The sequence below is a fragment of the Kogia breviceps genome, chromosome 19 (genome assembly GCF_026419965.1).
Source record: "Kogia breviceps isolate mKogBre1 chromosome 19, mKogBre1 haplotype 1, whole genome shotgun sequence".
NCBI lineage: Eukaryota > Metazoa > Chordata > Mammalia > Artiodactyla > Physeteridae > Kogia > Kogia breviceps.
Window position 1 is genome coordinate 56,974,953 of NC_081328.1, and position 17,304 is coordinate 56,992,256.

Consider the following 17,304-nt stretch of genomic DNA (forward strand, 5'->3'; position numbering starts at 1 on the left):
TTGTTTTTGTGTCCATTCTGCAAGCCTGTGTCTTTTGGTTGGAGCATTTAATCCATTCACGTTTAAGGTAATTATCGATATTTATGTTCCTATTACCATTTTCTTAATTGTTTTTGTAGGTCCTTTTCTTCTCTTGTGTTTCCCACTTAGAGAAGTTCCTTTAGCATTTGTTGTAGAACTGATTTGGTGGTGCTGAATTCTCTTAGCTTTTGCTTGTCTGTAAAGCTTTTGATTTCTCCATCAAATCTAAATGAGATCCTTGCCAGGTGGAGTAATCTTGGTTGTAGGTTCTTCCCTTTCATCACTTTAAATATATCATGTCACTCCCTTCCGGCTTGTAGAGTTTCTGCTGAGAAATCAGCTGTTAATGTTATGGGAGTTCCCTTGTATGTTGCCATTTTTCCCTTGTTGCTTTCAATAATTTTTCTTTGTCTTTAATTTTTGCCAGTTTGATTACTATGTGTCTCAGCATGTTTCTCCTTGGGTTTATCCTGCCTGGGACTCTCTGTGCTTCCTGGACTCTCTTTCTCCTTCTGGGACCCCTATAATGCGAATGCTGTTGTGTTTAATGTTGTCCCAAAGGTCTCTTAGGCTGTCTTCATTTCTTTTTATTCTTTTTTCCTTATTCTGTTCCATGGCAGTGAATTCTACCATTCTGTCTTCCAGGTCACTTATCCATTCTTCCGCCTCAGTTATTTTGCTATTGATTCCTTCTAGTATATTTTTCATTTCAGTTATTGTATCGTTCATCTCTGTTTGTTTGTTCTTTAATTCTTCTAGCTGTTTGTTCTTTAATTCCTCTAGGTCTTTATTAAACGTTTCTTGCATCTTCTCAATCTTTGCCTGCATTCTTTTTCTGAGGTACTGGATCATCTTCACTATCATTAGTCTGAATTCTTTTTCTGGAAGGTTGCCTTTCTCCACTTCATTTAGTTGTTTTTCTGGGGTTTTATCTTGTTCCTTCTTCTGGTACATAGTCCTCTGCCTTTTCATTTTGTCTGTCTTTCTGTGAATGTGGTTTTTGCAGGCTGCATGATTGTAGTTCTTCTTGCTTCTGCTGTCTGCCCTCTGGTGCATGAGGCTATCTAAGAGGCTTGTGCAAGCTTCCTGATGGGAGGGACTGGTGGTGGGTAGAGCTGGCTGTTGCTCCGGTGGGCAGAACTCAGTAAAACTTTAATCCACTTGTCTGTTGATGGGTGGGGCTGGGTTCCCTCCCTGTTGGTTGTTTGGCCTGAGGCGACCCAACACTGGAGCCTACCTGGCTCTTTGGTGGGGCTAATGGCGGAATCTGGGAGGGCTCATAACAAGGAGTACTTCCCAGAACTTCTGCTGCCAGTGTCCTTGTCCTCATGGTGAGACACAGCCACCCCCTGCCTCTGCAGGAGACCCTACAACCCTATCAGGTGGTTCTGGTTCGGTCTCCTACGGATCACTGCTCCTTCCCCTGGGTCCCGATACGCACAGTGCTTTGTGTGTGTCCTCCAAGAGTGGAGTCTCTCTTTCCCCCAGTCCTGTTGAAGTCTTGCAATCAAATCCCGCTAGTCTTCAAAGTCTGATTCTCTAGGAATTCCTCCTCCCATTGTCAGACCCCCAGGTTGGGAAGCCTGACGTGGGGCTCAGAACCTTCACTCCAGTGGGTGGACTTCTGTGGTATAAATGTTCTCCAATTTGTGACTCACCCACCCAGCAGTTATGGGATTTCATTTGATTGAGCCCCTCCTACCATCTCACTGCAGCTTCTCCTTTGTCTTTGGATGCAGGCTATCTTTTTTGGTGAGTTCCAGTGTTTTCCTGTTGATGATTGTTCAGCAGTTAGTTGTGACTCCAGTGCTCTCGAAAGAGGGAGTGCTGAAATCACCCCATTTAAATGCATGTCTTACAGTGGCTTCTTTTTCATCACACCACTTATCACTACTGGACACCTGTAGCTGTTCACTGGCTGTCGCCCCATGGAAACATGAACACTGTGGAAGGGACTTCTTGTTTACTACTTTGTCCCCAGGGTCCACTGCAATGCTTGGTCATGTTAGGTGCCTGGTAAATTTAACCTCATGATCCAAAAACTTAGGCTTTTTCACTTTTATACTGCATGCTACATTTGTTGTTAACTTATACAATAGTTATGGGCTGAAATGTCTTCCTCCAAATTCATACACTGAAGTCCTAATTCCTTAGCACCTCAAAATGTGACTGTATTTGGACAGTCTTTAAATAAGTAACTAAAAAAAATCATATATCTGATAAGGTATTGACACCCAGAATATACAAAAAACTCCTACAACTCAACAACAAGGAGGGCTTCCCTGGTGGTGCAGTGGTTGAGAATCCACCTGCCGATGCAGGGGACGCGGGTTCGTGCCCCGGTCCGGGAGGATCCCACATGCCGCGGAGCGGCTGGGCCCATGAGCCATGGCCACTGAGCCTGCGCGTCCGGAGCCTGTGCTCCGCAACAGGAGAGGCCACAGCAGTGAGAGGTCCACGTACCACAAAAAAAAAAAAAAAAAAAAAAAAAAAACAAGGAAAAACCAAACAACACCATCATAAAAAGAGCAAAGAACTTGAATAGACATTTCTCAAAAGTTAATATACAATGGCCAATAAGTACATGAAAAGATGCTACACATCACTAATCATTAGGGAAATGAAAATCAAAACCAACCACTATGAGATACCACTTTGTACCCATTAGGAAGACTATTATCAAAAAAACAAAAACAGGGCTTCCCTGGTGGCGCAGTGGTTGGGAGTCTGCCTGCCGATGCAGGAGACACGGGTTCGTGCCCCGGTCCGGGAAGATCCCACATGCCGCGGAGCGGCTGGGCCCGTGAGCCATGGCCGCTGGGCCTGCGTGTCCGGAGCCTGTGCTCCGCAACGGGAGAGGCCACAGCAGTGAGAGGCCCGCGTAACACACACACAAAAAAAGACAACCAGACAGGAAGAGGCAAGGAAAGATCTTCCTCTGGAGATTTCAGGGAGGGCAGGGCCCTGTGGACACCTTGAGTTCAGACTTCTAGCCTCCAGAACTGTGAGACAATAAATTTCTCTTGTTCTGAGATACCAGGTGTGTGGTCATTTCTTACATCAGTCTAGGAAACTAAGACGCCTATCAAATTGGTAATGTTTTGGTTTTTCTGTCTGTTTGTTTTTAATTAAAACACCCATTGTTGGGCCCAAAACGTACAAGAATGGGCACTCTCACACACTTCCAACCGGGCCCCTCACGGGACGGTGCAGAGACCGTCCACTGTCACATAGAAACCCGTGTCGAGTGGGAAGGTGAGATGTTATCTTTTAATTGTGTAACATACTTATTTATGCAGTGCACACATCCTGGAAGCAGGGAGACATGGAGATGAAGAGGACAGTTTATAAACACGACAAGAAAAGAAAAAAAAAAGACTTACTGTGGACTGTGTTTGTGCCATGTATTCACCCTCCATTTTGTTCAGACGTATGTTTGTGTCCTCAAGCAGTTCTTGAATATTTTCCGTGTGCCGCTTTTGAAGTTCAAACTTTTCCTTTTCCATTTCTGCTACAGCATTGTGGAGCTACACGGTGAAATCAAAAACTGACTCTTTCACTACTATTTTAGAATAGACTATTTTGCAATTCAGAAAAAAATGTTTTCCTATATTTCTCTATTTATTTATATGGTGACCTGAACAACAAAAGATAAAACTCATAAATAAACATTCAAAGTAAAGATATCACATAAAGAGCATGATTAAGAAACAATTTTTTGGTTACTTTCCTGAATTGAAAATTTTAATGGATAAACAAATATTAAAGGGAATTATCCACCTCAGGTAAAAACAGTAAATAAATCAGACAGATAATACAATGTGTCAGCTAAACCACACTAGTATTAGCCTGAAATCAGAAAACAGAAATATTTATAATATTGTTATTGTTTAGGAATATTATCTCACTGTCTGTATTTTCATCTTATGTGCATATGCAATTTTGCACAGGAGTAATGCCAAAAATGCTTTATCCTTCACCCTAACCCCCAATGAGAAACTATTTTTATCCATCCCATAACCTATACAAAAGTGGACCCAAAGATGGTATTTATACATCAAAGAGAGTTCTCTAGGGAGAACTCTATGTCCTCATGCATACTGGTCTTTTTTTATGAAGGTTATGTATACATATTTAAACGGATGAAGCTCTAAAATATCGATGTAACTGAGGTAAGGAAACCAAAGTTCAAAGGACAAGTTCCAAAGGGAGTTGAACACCTGTGCTCCCAGACTTGTGGGGGTTTGTTCACTTACTTTCATGGGAGGGGAATTCAGAATCTAATTCCTCTCCCCTGCATCCAATCCCAGACTCATTCAAGGTTGGGTGGGGGTCCGGAGCCCAAAATAGTCTAAAAGATACATTTTACTTCCCATTCATGAGTAGGCGAGACAGACAAGGGTATGACACATGCACAGAGATCTTATTTGACTAGGAAGATATTGGAGGGACAGGGAAAACCCTGAAAGATGGTGGAAACGAGAGGAGAAGACAGGCCATAACTACGCCTGTTAGTGGGAAGGGTCCCAGGAGCTTTCCTTCTAGTTTCTGGCTGAACAGGAAGAGCAAGGATGGCTCAGTAATAGCCGTACAGAAGATCCTGGGGTTTCACAAATTTAACAAATGCAATCTTGCCTATTTGTAAGTGGTGTCCTGAATCATTGATATGGTACATTTCTTTGCCAAGGTATGCATTTTAAACCGGTGTCATGTCTGGTATCCAGAAGTCAGTCACTGGTCTGGCATGTGAACGCAGCCAAGCCCGTAGCGCCCGCAGCTCAGAGCTGCTTCGCAGCTGCTGACTGACGTGCACAGCAACACTGATAAAGGGTGTGAAGGAGTCACTTGGAAGGTCGCGGTGGTTTCTTCACACGTGTGGTCCCCCGAACGTCCCACGCCACACGCCACCTGAACGTCAAACCCCTGCTGTACGCAGGGGCCCGTGAGAGCAGCGCCTTCTCGGGGGCACCGCTGTCGCTTTCTCAGGCCGGTGCCTGCTGCCCATGGGGCGTGTGTGCAGTCAGCCTGAGCCCTTAAAGCTCACCCGGGGGTTTAGAGCAGAGCCCACAGGGTGAGCGCAGCCAGAGCACAAGCGTGCTAGAACTTGCCTAGCAGTTTGAGGAGGGGACAGGTGCGCCTGGCCTAGCGCTCTGACTGGAGACCAGTCGTGCGCTCCGTCGGCCCTGGGCAACCAGCGGGTGTCTGCTCCGGACCATCCGCGGCGCTCAGACCCCAACATAAACGGTGTCATCCAAAGAACACGGTCGGCCCTCCGCACCCGCAGGCCTTACATCCACGGACTTAGCCAACCAATTGCAGAGCGAATTTTGACTGCATCCGTCCAACACGTTTTATTAGCATCTACCATGGATCAAGCAAATGCGTCACCGAGAGCTTACCCCAGCCTAGCAATGAACTGGAGTCCAGGTCACTCGGCCCAGGAGCCTTTAGAGGGCAAACATTCCCCTGAGGCATAAACCGCTTAAGCAGCAAATATTATTAGGCATGTTCTAAAGTACAAACCTTGCTAAGCCACAGGATGCCATCGTGGCCCTGACAATAAGGGGATCTATAAAGCCACAAGGAGATATTTTAGCCAGGGTTTGGCAACAGGTTGAGGGGATGCAAAGGCCCTCTCAGTATCCTACAGATTGGTCTATAGCCTGGACATTTGACCACGTACTTGCCTCACGCCAGAGGAGGCCCAGAGGAACCAGGAATCTGTCCAAATAGAAGAAAAAGTATCGTAAAAGCCAACAGGCTAATGGTGTAGCCACTCTGGAAAACAGTATGGGAATTTCTTGAAATGTTAAACACAGAATTAGCACATAACCCAGAAATTCCACTCTTAATTATATACCTGTGATATAACAGATATATATATATTGGTCTCTGCCCCCAATTCCTGGCTCTGAGGTCCTATATCCCTTGGGATTTCCTGGGTGACAGGAGTGTCTTTGGTTCCAAGGAGGCGACTCCGGGTGGGCTCCTGGGGAGCTCCAGGATGGGGGCTGGTCACCCAAAGACCAAGCCATCCATGATCAGAAGCCGGGAACTTTCAGCACACCCCCATCTTCCAGGAAGGGGAGAGGGGCTGAAGATTACATTTATGGTCAATCATCCCCACATAATAAAGCCTCCATAAAAATCCCCAAAGTACAGTGTTTGGAGAGCCTCCAGGTGGGTGAACAGCTGGTGCCGGGAGAGCAGTGTGCCAGCAGGGCACAGGGAAGCTCTGCGCTCCTTCCCACATACCTGGGCCTGTGCGTCTCTTCATCTGGCTGCTCACCTGCATCTCTTATTATATCCCTTACAATAAAATGGTTAAACGGTAGACTGTCAGTGAGCGCTTCCCTACGTTCTGTGAGCCATTCCCGCAAATCATGGAATCCAGGGAGGAAGTGGTGAGAACTCCTATTTATAGCCGCTTGATCAGACGTACAGGCAGCAACCTGGGACTTTCGACTGACGCTGAAGTGGGCGCAGTCTTGTGGGACTGAGCCCTGAACTTGTGGGATGTGATACTGATTCTAGGTAAATAGTGTAAAATTTAATTGAATTATAGGACCACCAGCCGGCGTCAGAGGGAATTGCTGGATGTGTGCAAAGCCCGCACGCTCGGCATCACAAGTGCCGTGAGGGGCAAAGGAAAGGAAAGTGCAGGCAGTGCTTCTCCCTCTCCAACAGCCAAGACAAATGAAAACACAGGTCCACACAAAAACTTGTACACAAATTTTCATAAAAGCATTATTATCCAAAAAGTGGAATCAAACGTCCACCAACTGGTGACACATGGTACATCAACACAATGGAATATTATTTGACCACAATACGGATTGAACTACTGATTCATGCTACAACATGGAGGAAGCTTAAAAACATGACGATAAGTAAAAGAAGCCAGTAACAAAATGCCATGTATTGCATGATTTTATAGGCCAAAGCGTGGAGACAGAAAATGGGTGACTGGTTGCAGAGGGGAGAGGAGGGGAACCCGGGAAGAGAGTGACAGCAGACACCAGGTATCTTGTGGGCTGACAGGAGTGCCCTGAAAACCATACAGTGGTGGTGGTCGCAGGACCTCACGAACAGACTGCAAACCACTGAACTGTACCCTCTAAGAGGGTAGATTTTACGGCATATGAGTCGTAACTCAATTTTTTAAAAGGCCCATAGATTAAAAACAGCATGGTGGAGTCGGGTAACTGGCAAAGTTTTGTGCAGCTAGTAGAAAAGTGTAAGAAAGGGAGCAGGACTGTGACAAAGGAGGAGGCTTCAACGGTGACCAGCGTCCCAATCACAAAGAGCCTCGTAAACCTAAGGGCCGCTGGGAACCACTGGGGTGATTCACAGTGACGCGGAACACCAGACCCGTGTGTCAGAAAGACCGTCCACACGGCTGTGTCACGGGGCACAGACTGAGGAGGTGCCAAGGGTCCAGTTACGGCGACGGGGGCCAGAGACACGGTCTCCAGACCTCGGGGAGGGACAATGTGAATCAATCACAGCGAACAGAACAGAAGTGCGAGTGATTAGGTGTGAGAGGTGAGGCAAAAGAAGGGTGTGCGGCAGCCGAGCAGATGCCACCACCAAGGGGAACAGGGAGAAGGGGAACCTTAGGAGGAGGCTGCTTCAGCAACAAAGGAGGAAGATGGAGTTTGGGGAGAATGATGGAATTTAGATCAAGGAGAGATCCATTTTTTTTCCGCAGCTTTATTCACGTACCACACAGAGCACCCACTTAAATCAGACAGTTCAGGGGTTTTGTATATACGCAGACTTACGCAACCTTCACCAAAATCAATTTCATCACCCCAAAAGAACACCTGTGCACTTCAGCTATCATGGCCCTCGTCTCTCCGTCTCTATAGATTTGCCTATTCTGGACAATTGAATACAAACTGAGTCATAGAATTGGTCTTTTGTAATTGGCTTTTTTCACTGGGCATGATGTTTTCAAGGTTCACCCATGTTGTAGCGTGTACCAGTCCTTCATACCTTTCCACTGCCCAGCAATATGCCATTGTATTAATATACTACATTTTATTTATCCACTCAGCAGTTGATTTCTACTTTTTGGTTTTCATATGAATAATACTGCTATGAACATTCATGTATAACTTTTTGTGCAGATACATGTTTTCATTTCTCTTGGGTATGTAGGTAGGAAAGGCATTGCTGCATCAATCATAAGATAACTCTAAAAATGCTAAAAAGGAGAGATCTTAACTAGGTAGTTGGATACCTGGGCCTTAAAGTGAGAAACATAGGATGGAGAATTCTACAAGGGAGTACACACACACACACACACATCACCTCACCTCACCTTGGCGGTACAGACACTTCACACTTTCTGAATGGATGACCGCATAAATCACAACGTACATCTATCCTCTGCTTACTCATTTTTGGCACCTACCCTGCTTGCACCAGGCATTCATCTCTGCCCAGATTTACATGCAACTGTACTTCACAAAAAAGACCTTTCACCACATTTGCGGTGTTTCACATCCACTAATCACTGTGTAACTGTAAGAAAGAGCTGCTGGTCCAGCTGAAAGCATAAAACGTACCCTTGCGCATGGCAGGAGACAGAGACTCTTCTCTGCAAACACCAGACAACTTAAAGTGGGGAAGAAGGAACTAGGGGAAAGGGAGTCAGGGGCTACTATGAACACAATGGACCTGATACAAGCAGAAAAATATGCCAAATTTATACAAAATAAAACCACTCAAACGAAAATGCAACTAGAAAAGAGCTAAGTCTGCCCCTCTGAACACGGGCCCTTCCCAGGCTGGCACTGAAGCTGCCACAGCCAGGACAGATCAGACCTGTGTCTGCCTGGGGCGGCGTCAGAGCCCTCAGGAAGACAGGCTGAACCCAGGTTAATGGGGGACTCGCAGGAGGGGAGCTAAGTGCAGATCTTTATCACAGAGCCCCTCAACAGAAGTGGCCTACTTCTCTCCTCTTGCATGCATACTGTGATGCCAACTAATGGCCAGGGGCTCCTAATGAAAGTCCTACACATGACTGTGTAAGACCCGTTCATAATGAGCATTTCTTACATTACTCTTGGCGCTGCTGAATTTTATGAAAATATTTTTCGGAATCAAATGCTCCTCCAAGAATAAGCCATCCACCACTGATTTCGTTTACATCAAAAACAAATTTATGCTACAAATATTGTGTTACCTGAGATTTCAGAAAAGAAATGATCCAGGGCCTACATCCAAAGTTTAAACAGTTTAACTTCCAAAAACTACCTGCCGTTACATCCCTGCTAATTTCGCTTAAAATCTATTGGCTCTGACAAAAAATTCAGAACCTTAATTAAATTCAAGAATTCTTAAAAGTAACTTTTCTAAATGAAAACTAGTTTGCAAACCATTAAAATTCCAGAAAAAATATACCAAAACACGAACAGCTATTTCTAGTTAGTCTAGAATATTGTTATTCTTATTTTTTCAAACATTTCTGTATATTTTGTGAACACCCATGATTTTTATAATTAAATTTGTTCCATTAAAGTATAACCCTTTATATTTTTCCATAATTATTTTATTTTATGTAGCTTACCTTTTTTTCCCAATCATTATTCAGAGATTCTGTACTTTGTTCACATATCTTTTTTAACTCTGCAATCTGGTTATCTTTGGTCTCTCTGATAACTTGACATTCACGTATGAGGGTCTGAACTGTCAAAAATGATGAAAACATAGTTAAACCAATTCTAGCTACCACGTTAAGAGTCCGATGATAATAAAAACATAGTGCACCAGTTAACAGATCATTCCATTTCCCTCCAAGTCTTCTCCGTTCTCTCCCCTAAGACCTCTCTCACTCTTCCCTCTCCTCTTCTCACTTCCACCACCACAGCCTTGGCTGAATCCCCCGTTACTCACTCCCTCGACAACGTGGACAGTGTGCTGGCCTCGGTATCATTCCCCTCCAGGGGATCCTCCGCTGCTGTGAAGAGGTCTTTCTACAGAGCAGATCCCGTGACGCCACCTCCAGACTTAAAATCACACTGCAGCTCCCCTCCCCTGCAAGACGACGGCCAAAACCTCTGACGTGGAGGACAGCTCCTCGCGATCTGACTGCTTTCTGGCCACGTCTTTTGCCACTTCCATATGTTTAAACTCATGAACGTACCAGCCTATCTGCAGATGCCTGAGGCCATGTCCGCCCCTGCGTCGCTGCCCAAATGTGGTCGCTGATCTACCTGGCACGTGCCCCAGCCTCCCTTGCTTGCAACACCGCGCATCTTTAGTCTCAGCCCCGGCCGCGCCTCTTTATGGACCGTTCACCAGCCAGGCTCCTCCTCTTGCAGGGGCAGAAAGAAGCTCCTCCTTATTCCCAGTGAACCTCATAGATTTCTCCTCTAAGTCACTTCCTACATTATGTGTTATAGGGATTTACTTGCTTATTTCCTGAGGAGAAAGACATTTCAACTTTTTATCCACAGAGCGAAAGAGTGGCACAGAGGCGAGTACTCCCAACTATGTGTGCCGAGTGCCTAGACGAAGGGCCGTCATTACAACATGCTGCTGCTGGACACACTAAAATCGTTGCCAAAGTTTGTGTGACTAAAACAAAATACGCTTTAAATTATATAAAAGACTTCCCTTATAAATCATTTAAATTTCTATCTTCTTTTTAAAAATGCTTTAAACTGTCATTGATTCAAGTGAAAATGCGTTTAATATATTCATGTCATCTGGATGGCAAAATAAATTCAGCTGTGTATCTGCTTGAATGCAATATTTTCTTAGCTTACTGAATATGTTTTTATTCACTTACTTCAAGATAGCAAAATTTTCATAAACATTTACATAGAAATTTTTTTCACTCATATCTCAACTGTGCAACAAATAAGGTGAGGAGGAAAAGAATCCAAGTCAACCTAATATTAGTCTAGCATCTACAACCTTTTACTGCACAATTCTAAAATTAAAACTAAGCCCTGTTTGCAAGTCAAAAAGCCTTAGGAAATAATATTTTTAAACCTTAGGCATGTTTAAACTGCCTGGTTTGAATCAGGGTAAAAAACAAAAACCTAGAAATAAATTTTAAATATTTTTGTAGCCACTGGAATTTGGAGCGGCTCAAGGAGAACCTCTCCACTTTCACTCTTACTCATCACCTACCTCTTATCATTCACCAGACCCTTCAAAATTTCTTCTTCTGTCCCATTCTCACTACTCCCACTGCTGCCCTCATTCATATATTCTGGGTCCTCATCATCTTACACACAAAACTCAAGAAGCATGGAAGCATAACGTCCTTGAGTTGAAGGGACTTCATATATATTACTTATCTAATGGCGCCATTTTATAACAAGTAAGCCAAGGCGCAGAGACATGCGGATGTGACACAGCAGACGCTGAAGAGCAGGTCTGGGATTAGAGACCAAGTTTCCCAGTAAGTGGGGTGCTCGCCTCTCTCTCCCTCTCTCTGTCTCTCTCTCACTCCATTCTGCCTCTGACTATTGTAACAGACTGGGAATTGGCCTCACCATGTTTCACACGCCCACTGTTACCAGACTACTCCACCCAAAATATGAGGTCCTAAAACTCACCTCTCAAAAATCTTCTGTGACTCCCCAGCATCTAAGGGATAAACTTGAAACTTCTAAATCTGAAATTCAAGGTCATGCTTAGGTCACGCCAAGTCACCTATCTTAACCTTTTTCAGCCTGTCTCTTAATGTATAGGATCTCCACTCTAGATACATGGTTTTGCAGCATCCCTTCCACAACTTACCAATATCACATTCCTATCCCAGTACCTGGAACTCTTCTCTCAACTAATCCAATCTTACAAAATATTTTCAGCACTCTCCCTAATGACTGTCTGTTGCATTTCAATGTTTCAACCTACAGTCACAGTCAATTTAACAATTGATTACATGCTTTCTTTTCCTTCATGATGAAAGTGTAAATGGGGAATGCTTTTTAAATGTTTGTTCTGTCGATCACAATACTAGCATATACTATAAGGCATAAAAATACTTAATGGAATGAATTTTATTAGACCAAAAGGAGTAATTTCTCTAGACTTCCTTGTGAAAGCCAGTAAGTTCTAATTCTATGACTGACCTATGGCAGCTCCAGCCCAGTGAAGAGGGAGAGATTTAAGAAGGAGTAAGTTACAGACTCTTCCAAATCTTTAACCAAACCAACCACCATTGCTACCACACACACACACACACACACACACACACACACACACACACACACACACAGAGTTTTTCTTAAGTCCTGTAGAAGCTCACATCAACAGATCAACTGATGGAAACCAACATAAACAATCCTTTCTCATACTACAAAAGGTCAGAAATAAAATTTTACTTTATACAATCACTAAAATAAAATGGAAGTGTTATTAAAAGGTTTATATAACAATACAACATCACCTTTCTTTTCAAGTTTTCTAATAGTCTCCTCCGTTTCATTTTGTTTCTTTTTGTATAAAGTTTTCATTTCTTCTATTTCATTATTCTTTCTTTCTAAAATCTGCAAACGAATTTAAGGTATTTTAGTATATGATATTATTTTATGTACGGAACACATAATTTTTTTTTAAATAGCACAATATCTTTGCAAGTCTATCTCAGCTAATCCCATAAATGGCTTCCCAAAAAAGATGAAAAAATTATACTTTAGTGCATTGACAAAATATTAACTACACTAGAATAATTGATTACCAAAAGAAATGTTATCTGCTTTGAATTTTCATGTACCAATTCTTAAGGAGACTGTAAATGATAAATTAGGTGATTCTCTAAAATATACTTCAGAGATTAAGCCATCACAAACTAGCAGAGTGAAGCCATCAGAAACTTGATATGTTGATACAGTACAACTCACCTCCCCACCACACTGGGATGGAACATCTGCAGACACGCACATCCCTGAACCCTCCCACTAGTGTCCTTCTATCACTTTCATGCACAATGACAAGAATTCCCAGACACATGGGAACATGCGTTGCAATAGGCTTCTTTTATACTTAGTTCTGCTACTGGGAATCAAAAAAGTCAGCTCAAAATATGTCAAAAATTGCATGGATATTTTACATCCTTAATTTACATTGTGTCAGAAGTTTTTAAATGAACCACTTAATAAAATTAATTATGATTATATGCTTCTAAGCACATCTACACACACACAAAAAAAAAAAAAAACTAGAGAATAACCAAAGAGTAAGAAAGTTTGCAAGCAGAAAAAAAAAAAATGTGCTAACCAAAGGGAAAAAAAGAAAACCAAATTGAGGCAGAAGTATGAATATCCACTTTTCTTGTGGTTGAGGTATATTTCCTATATACCCAAATTCAGTTTTTTAAAAAAGGTTATTCACCAATGTCTAACCAACTTTTTCTTAGTGCTTTTATTACCAGCATTTTACTTTACCTTTCATTGTTTTAGTCCCACCTCTAAGAATGATTGGTAAATAAGAAAAGGAGATAGTTTGAGCCCAATGTTCATAAAGAAGCAAAAAAGGAAAAGAATGTATGGCAATAGATAAAACACTCTCAATTTTATTCCTTCCCAATTCCTAACACTTAGAAAATGGCATACATGCAACAAACTGATGAATATACTTTCCAAATCTAGCACGAGGTCAAGGATTTTATTTATATTTTACCTGGCATTTCAAACTAGTTGCACTGCTTTCTTTTTTCATGCAGAATTTATTTTAAAAGAGAAATTCCTGGAAAGGATTCTATTATTAAATGTTTTTCTTAGAATAGAGCTTTGTAACAGACATACCAAGAAGCCTATTTCAAATTCTATTACCATGATTTTCCCAAATATATTTCTATATTTATTTATCTTATACATCAATAGGTTCTATTTCATTTGGACATATACATATGCTATATTGAAATTATATTACTGAATCTCTAATATATCCATGAAAGAGAACTGTTTTTCTTGAACCATTTAAAGTAAAGTAAAATACTAGTAAGAGCAGAAAGTAATATTTGCCTTTAAAATTTGAATGGAAAAGAGGAAAGGAGAAGGCAAAGGATTCAATATTTTTTCTCTTTCTAATTTTCAGCCAGTGGTTTCCGTCTTGTTGCTCTGAAAGAAGGTGAGCCAAACACGCACCTGACTAAATACTAGCATGTTCTCAGCTCTATGGAAGCACGGGCATGTGATGCTGTGGCCTCAGCTCCCTGTTTCCACCTTTGTCACTTAACTCTGTGAAGCAGGGTCACAGGCTTAGTTCCAAAACAGACAACACCAGGTTTCCATCTGGATCAATTTTCATGAGTTACAAATTCATACATCATATATTAAAAGTATACATTATATATCATCACATTTTTAAAATCAATACTATAGTTATAAATTCAAATTCAATGTACAATAATTATAAATTGATGACTTTTGCTGTGCTCATTAAGAAGAAAAATTATATTTCAAAGTACAAATTGAAATACTGTAAGGCATAAATCCCAACGAGCTACTGAAAAAAAAAAGGCCTACATTGGCAGTGCTAGCATTACAATGCATGCAGTCTATACCAAAGAGAACTAAATACAAGGGTTTCTTTTTAAATTAAAGGGGAAATTTTAGGGACTTCTCTGGTGGTCCAGTGGTTACGACTCCGCACTTCCAATGCAGGGGGCGTGGGTTCGACCCCTGGTCTGGGAACTAAGATCCCACATGCCGCAAGGTGCGGCCATAAATAAAAAGAAAGGAATTTTTAATTGCCAGAAAACTGAAAGAATCTTAGACCAAAACAAACTCTAGTATTTATAGTGGATGTCTTATTTCAGCCTTTATGAAAGGTAATGATAGAATGTAAAGGACTATAAGAAGAGCAGCCTTCCAACAATAGATAAAGAAGAATTAAAAGGTCATGTAAACTATAAGGATTTACATAAATACATCTGTTTAGCAAATGAAGTTTAAAGATCAACTTTTGCTAGGATATTAATTTAGCAAATCCCATTTATAAGACAGACTCCCATAAGTACATAAATAAGTGGGTGGATGGATGGATGGATGGATGGTCACAAGACCTAGAATATTTCGAATATTCAATATCAATAAAATAATAAACTGTATATACCCTACCTTCTGAACATCAGCATCATGTTTCTGTTGCAGCTTAAGTTTCTCTTCATGATAGTTAGCTTCCATCATTTTTGTTTTCATGTCCAACTTCAAGGAAAATATTTCAAAGGTGTGATTAATTTACTTTTCCCTTTGGCAAAAATACACAAATTAAAATAACCACCTATATGAAAGAGAGTATCATTTCCCACCTTTACCTTATAGCCACTAGTCCAGCAATCATACTACATACACCAATATGTTGCTTACATTCTTTGATTACTTCCAAGCTAATTAGAAGTCTTTTGAATGAATCTCACTTGACAGGCAAAAGTGAAAACACTGAGCTCAGATGCGTCAGTGACCCCCAGTCCACTCCACCGCCAAAAAGCAGTCATTTTAAAGTGATATTTTGCTAAATCCACTTGGTATTTTAGCCTTCGTTTATTATTTTTCAACTGAGTAACTCTCTATTCAACTTTTACTTTTTTCTTTTCTCATATCTACGTACTCATTTCTAAATGCTCTGATTTACCTATATACTTAAACATAACAATTTGTGAATGAATGTCCGTATAGGCATATCACTGATCATGCACAGATTTTCCAGTTCTCCCTCCTGGAATTACAGACTCCGACTACCTCAGGGCAGTGACTTCATCTCCCTCCAGCGGCCGTCAACAGCTCCTAGCCTCCTCAGACTGACACCGGACCCACCAGTGTACTGAGCAAAGCCAGCAAGATGTAACCAACGCTCGTTAATAATAATGAGCGCATCTTAGGCTTAAAAGAATAATAGTGACAGGTTTTAAGAAGAACAACAGAAAATTGATTATCTTAAATGTGAGGGCTTCCCTGGTGGCGCAGTGGTTGAGAGTCCGCCTGCCGATGCAGGGGACGCGGGTTCGTGTCCCGGTCCGGGAGGATCCCACGTGCCGCGGAGCAACTAAGCCCGTGAGCCGTGGCCGCTGCGCCTGCGCGTCCGGAGCCTGGGCTCCACAACGGGAGAGGCCACAACAGTGAGAGGCCCCCGTACCGCAAAAAAAAAAAAAAAATGTGAAAGTATCTGACTTGACTCCTTACTATTGAAAAGCGAATGTACATTGGAGTCTGACAGGCCTCATTTTTAACTCTAATTCTAATCCCACTAGACATTAACTGTGGTGACCTTGGTCAAGTCACCATTCTGAGATTCTGTTTCCTCTTCTAATAGTTAAGGATAATTATCTTACCTCAGTGAGTTGTGAAAATTATATTCAATGACATCCTTTAAGTAACCATAGTCAGTACAATGATTGGTACAAAGTAGGTATGCAAAAAAAATTAGTCTACAACATTCAGGAAATTTTGCTTTTAAAATATTAGAAACGTACTGTCAAAATATTTTTTCTTGAAAATTTTTGAAATATACTTCATACTTTTCAATTACTGTTTTAAATAAATAAATGAATCTAAACTGATAAATGTACATAATCAAATAAATATATCAAAATGAAATTTTAAAATTTTACAAACAAAAGCTAACATAACATAAATCCATGGCATCTGCGACAGCATGGATGGACCCAGAGGGCATCACGCTAAGTGAAGTAAGTCAGACAGAGAGAGACACACACCCTACGATCTCACTTATATGTGGAATCTGAAAAACAAAACAAACGAACAAACATGACAAAACAGAGTCATGTATACAGAGAACAAACAGGCCGCTGCCAGAGGGGAGGGGGTCCAGGGAGCAGAGAAGTAAGTGCGGGAGATTAAGAGGTACAAGCTCTCAGTTACAAATAAATGACTCAAGGGCATGAAAGGTATGATGTGGGGACAAGGCTGACAGATGGTAACTAGACGGGGTTAGGGACAGACGCCTGGCGCCTGCCTCAGGGCCCACCAGCCAGAGAAGGATCATTCAGATTCTCGCTCTCAGCCAGTCAGCTGCATCGGGGAACAAACCCAGTTCTCGAGGGGCAGCAACCAAGAGAAAGCAGATGAATCCAGGAAACAGAAGCAAGCAAAGCAACTCCACGAAACAGCCAAGACCAGAGGCCACACAGCATCTGACGTAGGAAGGAAGCGGCTTCAACGCTCTCCGTGAGATGAGCCTTACTGAATTCAAAAGCATTTCTGTATTCCTGTTTACTTTAGGTAGCTTCATGAATGCCAAAGAGATCTATGTAAAGGCCACTTTCCTGGCCTAACGTTTTACTCTGGTCCAATT

General features: G+C 42.0%; 1 protein-coding gene across 13 annotated transcripts in view; it reads right to left on the bottom strand.

Annotated features, from left to right (window-relative positions):
* Nucleotides 1-17,304, bottom strand: part of CEP112 (centrosomal protein 112) — a 448,869-nt gene that overhangs the window by 361,758 nt on the left and 69,807 nt on the right. For all 13 annotated transcript variants that reach the window (XR_010838020.1, XM_067020489.1, XM_067020491.1 and 10 more), the window contains 4 exons: nt 15,111-15,197; nt 12,437-12,536; nt 9,599-9,717; nt 3,405-3,548 (listed from right to left, as the gene is read on the bottom strand). Coding sequence is in view for 12 of the 13 variants with exons in the window: in XM_067020489.1 (XP_066876590.1) it covers nt 3,405-3,548; nt 9,599-9,717; nt 12,437-12,536; nt 15,111-15,197 (450 nt within the window). In the remaining variant the exon portion in view is untranslated. The remainder of the gene's footprint in view (nt 1-3,404; nt 3,549-9,598; nt 9,718-12,436; nt 12,537-15,110; nt 15,198-17,304) is intronic.